At 60.5% G+C, this 7,844-nt stretch overlaps 2 protein-coding genes across 2 annotated transcripts in view; one reads left to right on the top strand and one right to left on the bottom strand.

Annotated features, from left to right (window-relative positions):
- DPP9 (dipeptidyl peptidase 9) overlaps nucleotides 1-7,844 on the top strand; it is a gene marked incomplete at its 5' end in the record, with an annotated part of 18,701 nt that overhangs the window by 8,617 nt on the left and 2,240 nt on the right. The window contains 7 exons of the mRNA XM_011381939.2: nucleotides 862-1,014; nucleotides 1,446-1,581; nucleotides 3,105-3,250; nucleotides 4,191-4,337; nucleotides 5,074-5,226; nucleotides 5,835-5,977; nucleotides 7,001-7,112. Of these exons, the coding sequence (XP_011380241.1) occupies nucleotides 862-1,014; nucleotides 1,446-1,581; nucleotides 3,105-3,250; nucleotides 4,191-4,337; nucleotides 5,074-5,226; nucleotides 5,835-5,977; nucleotides 7,001-7,112 (990 nt within the window). The remainder of the gene's footprint in view (nucleotides 1-861; nucleotides 1,015-1,445; nucleotides 1,582-3,104; nucleotides 3,251-4,190; nucleotides 4,338-5,073; nucleotides 5,227-5,834; nucleotides 5,978-7,000; nucleotides 7,113-7,844) is intronic.
- Nucleotides 5,249-5,820, bottom strand: DPP9-AS1 (DPP9 antisense RNA 1; the record flags this gene model as incomplete). Its single annotated transcript, XM_023524281.1, is given in 2 exon segments — nucleotides 5,249-5,522; nucleotides 5,524-5,820. Coding segments are annotated over 2 exon segments (525 nt in total), but the record flags the coding sequence as incomplete, so codon positions are not given.

Genomic DNA, 7,844 nt, shown 5'->3' with positions numbered 1-7,844 from the left:
AATACATCAGTGTTTGTTGTAATAACTGAGCCGTTCTGGATGAGACTCAGGTCGGACCCCTTCGGTCCCCACCAGACCCACCCTGTAGCCTCGTCCCCATTGGAGGCGACCACAGAGGGACAGCTCTGCCCTTTGCTGTTTGCACCGTTGTTCAGGGGCTTCGTAAAGGCCTTTTAGAACAGAGTTTTCTGTGGCCACAGTGAATCGTGCAATAATTATGGGACCAATCCCACCTTTTGAGAAAAGTTGTCATTCTTCTTTAGCTTGAAAAGCACTTTGAGCGTCTTTGTTCCTCCATTTTGAAACCCCCTCCTGGGTGAAGTCCTCAGGAGCGATTTCCAGGGCGTAACTGCCAGCTCAGAGGACACACCTTTTATCAGTGTTCTTTTCCCAGGTTGCCGGGTCAGCCCCAGAGAGGCAGTGCCTGTCCCCATCTCCAGAGCAGGGTGCTTCCTCTCCTCCCGAGGGCATTACGTCAGAACCCCATGGGGTCTAGGGGCAGGGAGCGCCACCTTTTAACCACACTCCTCTGGCTCAGGGGTGGGCTGATCCCTGGGGTTGTAGGGCCTCGGCCTGGGATGGCACTGTCCAAGGCACGGGGCCCTCAGTTCCCGTGCGCCCACAGGAGCTGTCCAGTGTTCTGATTTCACATCACCCCAGGGCGTGTGGCTGGCCCAGCGAGATCGAGGTCTGAGCAGTGCTTCTCCCCCAGACGCTCCTCCAGCCAGCTTGGGGGAGGAGGGATCCTCTGTCCCCAGAACGCTGGGCCCTCCCTGTGTGGCAGGGGGAGGGCCGGCGGCCGTGAGAAGGCAGACACAGAGAGCCTGGGGCGGCCTCACCAGGAGCCCTGTGTCCCCGCAGATCTGGGTCAATGAGGAGACGAAGCTGGTGTACTTCCAAGGCACGAAGGACACGCCGCTGGAGCACCACCTGTACGTGGTCAGCTACGAGTCGGCCGGCGAGGTCGTGCGCCTCACCACGCCTGGCTTCTCCCATAGCTGCTCCATGAGCCAGGTGGGCACTCCCCCGGGCCCTCGTGCGCCCGACGGCACCATCCCCGCACCAGCCCTTAGCCTCGCAGAACATTCCAGTGGCAGTGGCCAACCATGGGGCCACTCCCTGTGCAGGGCAAACACTTGGTCGTAGTTCTGTGACTGTAGAACCAGCGAGATGAGCGGGCTCTGGCATCGGAAGGTTCTGGGTCTGAGCACCCGGGAACCCTGGCCAGGGGGCAGATTCCTCTTGGCCACAGTTTGCTTATCTGCAAAATGGGGGTGAATGGTAATGACACCCATCTGACGTGGGTGGAGTTTGAGGTTTAAATGAGTGAGCACCAGGATAAGACAGTAACTATTCAGAGAAGGTTGGCAGGTGATGGGGCAAAGGACACAGGGACGGAGGGGCTGAGAGGGGAGTGGTGCTCAGTGCCCCCGTCCCGTCTACAGAATTTCGACATGTTCATCAGCCACTACAGCAGCGTGGGCACGCCGCCCTGCGTGCACGTCTACAAGCTGAGCGGCCCCGACGACGACCCTCTGCACAAGCAGCCCCGCTTCTGGGCCAGCATGATGGAGGCGGCCAGTGAGTAGCCACAGATCTCTCGGGCACCTTGACCGGGTCCCTCTCCTTGGGAGTCTCAGCTTGCCCATCTGCAAAATGGGATGCGGACCCATTAAATAACACTGGTGAGAGGAGGTTGACCTGGTGGGCGTGGCCCAGAGCCCTGCCCGCTCGGCCTCTCCAGCATCCGGGCCCTCCTGGAAGCCCTAAGAGCTTGTCATCAACGTGACCACTGGCCCCGACTGTCCTGGGGGGCTTTGCCACCTAAGACGATCTCTCATTTCTCTGCTGCAATTAAGGACTGCAGTGCACAGAGCAGACTCAGCTCAGGAGCTGACTGCAGACAGAGGGTCCCTGTTGGGGGCATCCCTGTCCTTGGGGGCAGCCATCTCCTGGGGTGCAGAGCAGATGCTCTGGAGCCTTGGTGGAAGGAGCCTTAGTGGGCCTTGTGGGCCAGGAGGCAGCTTGTCAGTTTGCCCAGGAGCCTGCAGGATGGTCAGGACTCTGCTGGGGTGACCCTGGGTTCCAGTTTTGGCTTCAGAACCATAGACAAGTCAGCCGTCTCTCTAAAATGTTCCTTTATCTACAAAATAGTACAAAGACCGTTCATGAGATGAACGATTAATCAAACCTCAGTAGAGCGCCTTGCACACAGGAATCTCTCCCTAAAAGGGAAGCCCCCCGCTGACCCCATCTCTGCCACTTGCTAGATTTCCGGATATTCTAGGAAATAAGCCCTGGCATTGCAGTGTTTCATGGGCTAGAAAGCCTCTTGTTACATCATCACTTCCTGGAACCTAAACAGATTAAAGGCCTCTCCACCCAGTAGCTCAGTCCCTGACCGTCCCCATGTCACCACGGGGCTCGTCGGAGCAGGACCGTGGGCCCTGGTGGTACAAATGAGGGGGAGGCAGGGACGGGAACCCGGGTGTCCGGATACCCAGCCCCGGGTTTGCGGGCAGGTGGACTAGAGGCTGCCGCAGACCACCTCTGTGAGCACGTAGCGAACTGGCTCTTGGGCCGCGGCCCTGCTGGTGCTCTTCCCGGTGCCTGCACGCCAGCAGCAAAGCCGAGTCGCTACTAGACACACGATGCCTCCTCGGCACTTAAAGCCCGAGACACGCCCAGCCCTTTCAGGAAACATTTGACAGCCCCTGACCCGGAGTTACACTTTCTCGTTCAACCTCTGTACCCGGCTTACCCGGATAAACTTGCCTTAAAGACTTCTCACTGTCACGGTCAGAACACCAGTGTGGCTCCGCAAGTATGAGGTAGCCATCAAAGTCAGAGAGAAGCAGACCGTGAAATTGGCTGTCAGTCAAGTCCCAGGACTGTTGTCACCTCCATGGATGATCAGCCAACATCAGGGGCTGCTGAAGCTGGCTCTGCACCCACAGAGGGGAGAGTCACTTCCGGCCCTCAGATTCTCATGTAAAGCACAGGGTGGGGTGGGTGCCTCTGTGGCTGAGGGCCGCACAGTGGCGTGCGGGTGTCAGCGGCCGTGGGCTCCTGCCTGAGTAGCCACGGCCGCTCTGTCTCCGCAGGCTGCCCCCCGGATTACGTGCCCCCGGAAATTTTCCACTTCCACACGCGATCGGATGTGCGCCTGTACGGCATGATCTACAAGCCGCATGCCGTGCAGCCGGGGAAGAAGCACCCCACCGTCCTCTTTGTGTACGGGGGCCCCCAGGTGGGTGCCGGCCCTGCTCCCCACGCCCCCTCCCTCCATGCCAGGACTGGGCTCCAGGGTCTTTTGCCCTTCTGCCTCTGGGTCTCTGCACACCTGATCCCCCTGGACAGCCACCCCTCCTTCACCTGCTGATGCTACCTTGTCCCTTTGGGGACCCCCCCCCCGATCCCCATATGTTCATCTGGACCACCTGCCCAGCAGTAACCGACTCCACTCCTGGTCACCAGTGCAGGGACAAAGCTGGCTGTGGGCCCTGGGCACAGCTCCCTGAGAAGGAGACAGGCCAGCAGGCTTGGCCGGCAGCTTGGCAGGCGGGTCCATCTAAGACAGCGGTTCTCACTTGGGGATGTTCTGTCCCCCAGAGGACAGTGGGCGACGTCTGGTCACAGCTGGGGTGGGCAGTGCTCCTGGCATCGAGTAGGTGGAGGCCGGGGATGCTGTCGGCACCCTCTGTGCCCATGACGCGCCCCCACACGCACTCACAGAGGGTGACAGGCTGTGGGTACTGACGGTGTCAAAGCGGGGTCTGCGTGAGGTTGAGTGACTCAGGGCGCCCACCCGCCTCTGACCCCACCGTTTCTTGGGTCTGTGTCTTAGCCATAACCAAACAGTAGCAAAGTCGCGGAACGAGACTGAAGAAGTGAGGGAGGGTGCCGGGGAGAGGGCCCAGCCGAGAGGGAGCGCGACCGGGGCCTTCCTTTCTGGAGCGCGTTCCGGGCGCAAGGCCTGGTTTGGCGTGGGCCCTGTCTCACCTTCCACGGCCCTGCACCCAGGACGCCTCCAGGCGTCCACAGCCTTCATGACGAAGGCCAGGAGCTCTGATTGGGCTGAGACCCCGCCCGTCCCCCTGCTGTCTGGCCCACCCGTTTCATCCGGAGCCACATGGGATTTCTCGCCGCTCACCCACAGCCTGACGCCCTCGCTTCATCCTCCTCTACAGGTGCAGCTGGTGAATAATTCCTTCAAAGGAATCAAGTATTTGCGGCTCAACACGCTGGCGTCCCTGGGTTACGCGGTGGTCGTGATCGATGGCAGGGGCTCGTGTCAGCGAGGGCTTCGGTTCGAAGGGGCCCTGAAGAACCAAATGGTAACTAGTCTCCCAGTCTCTCCGGGCCCTTCCTGCGTGGTGAAGGGGGACCTGCGGTGTGTGGGCTCGGGGTTCGTCATTAGCTCTGGGGCACCTCCCACAAGGACCGTCCTGGCCAGGGTGCTAGGCCTACGTGGGGCAGCCCTTTGGAACCAAGGGGAATGTCTGTTTTGCTGCTCAGCCTGAGCTTTGCCCTTTGGAGAGACAGGTATACATCCATCCCACCTGGTGCCTGAGCCCAGCCGCAGCCAGACATGTCACTACAGGCTCAGTCGGCAGGAAGCGCCGAGGGCTGGGCCAGACAGGGACTGGTGACTGTAGAGGTGCTGCTGATGGTGATGGTGGTGGTGGCGATGATGGTGATGGTGGCACCAGCTTTTCGCTGAGCCTGAGTATGTGCCAGGCCTCTGAGTTTGAGACGCTTATCATCTCGCGTCATCCTCGTGCCATCCCAGTCAGGTTGACATCCCCATTTTCGGGATGTGAAAACAGGCCCAGAGAGGGGATGTGACTTTCTCAGAGTCGCTCAGCCAGGAGGTAGCAGAGCGGGGTTGGTGCCGGGCCTGACCACCACCCCAGAGAGCAGGCGGGGTGTGAACGGGGCAGAGAGAGGGAAGGCTAACAGGAAACTGCCTTGATCCCGGAGAGAGCGGGCTCTCCCAGAGGGACTCAGGTGGGACAGCAGGGCGTCCCCGGGGGAGGAGGCCACTGAGAGGTGCCCGGCCTCACCCCCCAGGGCCAAGTAGAGATCGAGGACCAGGTGGAGGGCTTGCAGTTTGTGGCTGAGAAGTATGGCTTCATCGACCTGAGCCGGGTGGCCATCCACGGCTGGTCCTATGGCGGCTTCCTCTCGCTCATGGGGCTGATCCACAAGCCCCAGGTGTTCAAGGTAGGTCCCGCCCCGTCCCCTCGCTCCTGTCTGCCGGCGCCTGCCCGTGCCCCTCGGAGCCCGCCCCCCTAGGGGAGGCATCTTGGCAGGGGCCTTGCCACGTGGCTGTTTCTCCCCGCAGCAGCCCCACGGGGCCGAGCCCCCCTCCTCATTGCCCGCCACTGCTGACCCCAGGATGGCGTCCGGCTGCACAAAACCCCGCCAGCAGCTCTCTGTGGGAGGCTGAGCCCGGGACCCCGGCCTCGGATGGGCAGAGGTGGGGCATGGTGTGAAGAGCGTCGGGGGAGGGGCCCCCCAGGCCGGCGGCACTGTCCGGGCACCGCGGGGCGGCGATGAGGAGGAGGAGGCAGGAAGGCAGTGGGCCCAGGGAGGGGCCGATCCGGCCTGAACGCACCCGTTCAGCTCACCCGCCCGCCCTCGACAGCGCACGGTCCACGGGGCACACACGGTCCGAGGGCCCCTCCCCGCCGGTCCCCGTGCGCATGCCCGCTCCTGATACCCTCCGGGGGAGGTCCCGGACAGCCGGCCGAGTACGGGCTCCTGGGAACTGACCCGTGTGTGTGTTTCTTCTCTCTCTCTCTGCTCCACCCATGCGCTGTGGTCTGCAGGTGGCCATTGCAGGTGCCCCAGTCACGGTCTGGATGGCCTACGACACAGGGTACACGGAACGCTACATGGATGTCCCGGAGAACAACCAGCTTGGCTACGAGGCTGGTTCCGTGGCCCTGCACGTGGAGAAGCTCCCCAACGAGTAAGGCCCGCCCCGCCCCGGAAGTGCGGCCTCGCCAAGGCCCCCACCTCTGCACCCCGCTCCTGCCGCTTCCTCCTCCTCTCTGCTCGAGCCTCGAATCCGCTCTCGCAGCCCTGTCTCCTCTCTGCTCCTCGTAGGAAGTGGGCACCTGGGTGCCCTGGGGGGGATGCCCTGGCCCTGCCCTCGGAAAGATGGAAGGAAGGTTCTAGATTTGCACCATTGCCCACAAAGCCACCATTACCCCCGCCAGCATGTGGCCGGCTGTGGGTCCATGAGTTGGTCTTGAACATAAACAGTCTCTGTCTTGTGGGTTTTGACACTGCGGTTCAGCACCTAGGTCCACATGGTTGTGATACCTGCGTCCATCGGAGCAGCCTAAGTGTCGCGTGTCACACCATCAGCATTGGCAGCTGATTTCCTGAAAGCTGTTGCCATTCTGTGCTGCGGCTCTGTCCGAATGTGTGCCCGGGTCCCATGCCTTCATGCTGGGGTTCCCATCACAGTCTGGGCCCCTCTTCCAGCGAGGCTGCTCTCTTTGGTCTGGAGTGTGGTCCTGGGGACACCAGCGTGCAGGCAAGCTTGGAACCTGTCCATCCAGTTCAGGAGCCACCGGCCATAAGCAGCCACTTATATTTAAGTTCACATTCACTCACATTCACTGACGTAACAAACCCATCGAGGCACGCAGAGTGGTGGCTGTCGGGATAGGCGTGACTGCTGATGGGCATGGAGTTTTGCTTTGGGTGATGGAATGTTCTAGAACTAGACAAAGGTGATGTTTGCACAGCCTTTTGAATGCACCAAATGCTCTTGAATCATTCACTTTAAAATGAGAGAGTTTTAGGCTATGTAAATTTTATCTCAATAAGTTATTTTTAAAATCAAAATTTTAAAGACAGTTTCTTGGCCACCACCATCTGTTGCTGCCATCCTCGCTGCCCTGGGGCTAGGGACTCGGAGACTAACTGCCTCGGGGCGGGAGAAGAGGGACCCCCTCAGACCCTCGCCCACCTTGTCTTCCAGGCCCAACCGCCTGCTCATCCTGCACGGCTTCCTGGATGAGAACGTGCACTTTTTCCACACAAACTTCCTCGTCTCCCAGCTCATCCGAGCAGGAAAACCTTACCAGCTCCAGGTGGGTGGCTCCCAGACGCTTCCGGACCCCTCCCAGGACTGGCAGGGCGGGCAGTGGTAGTCAGGGTGGCATTACTTCCACTGTGCTTGCCACCTCTCCTGGGGCATCTGTGGTCACCTTGCGCTGCCCGCCTCCACCCCTGCTCTGGACTCCCCGAGTCCTGATGTTTATTCGTCCTTTATTCAGCAATCACACGTTGGTCGCTCCCAGTTCCTGCTGCTGGGAGCACCGGGGGATGCGGGGGCGACGCAGCCAGACCCACCGCAGATCGGGGCCTGGTAGAGAGAGGCCAGCAGCGCTGAAATTATCGGACAGGTTTTATTTTAAACCAGGAAGCTTGTTTGGAGGAACCGTCCAGGGTGCTGAAAGGATCTAGGTGTGATGTTACCTCGACTGGGGTAGCAGAGATGAATTTACTGAGAAGGTGATGTTTAAGGATGCCAAAGAGTGAGCAGGGGTCAGCCAGGCCAGGTGGGGGTGTGTGTGTGTGTGTGTGTGTGTGTGTGTGTGTGTGTGTGTGTGTGTGTGTGTGTGTGTGTACAGCAGATACAAGAAACTAGTTGGAGGGAACAGCTCTGGGACAGGAGGCCAGAGTGGTTGGTGAGGTAAGCTAAAGAGGAGTTAGGACCAGGGCAGGGCCGGCTGGCTGGGGCCTCAGGAGAGGGGTGGGGCTGGGGCAGGGCTTCAGCAGTAAGGGGCGGGGCCTTAGTGAGGGCTTCGCTTTTGCGTTCA

The sequence above is a fragment of the Pteropus vampyrus genome, unplaced genomic scaffold, assembly GCF_000151845.1.
Source record: "Pteropus vampyrus isolate Shadow unplaced genomic scaffold, Pvam_2.0 Scaffold459, whole genome shotgun sequence".
Taxonomy (NCBI): Eukaryota; Metazoa; Chordata; class Mammalia; order Chiroptera; family Pteropodidae; genus Pteropus; species Pteropus vampyrus.
This window is presented reverse-complemented; position numbering and strand designations above follow the sequence as displayed.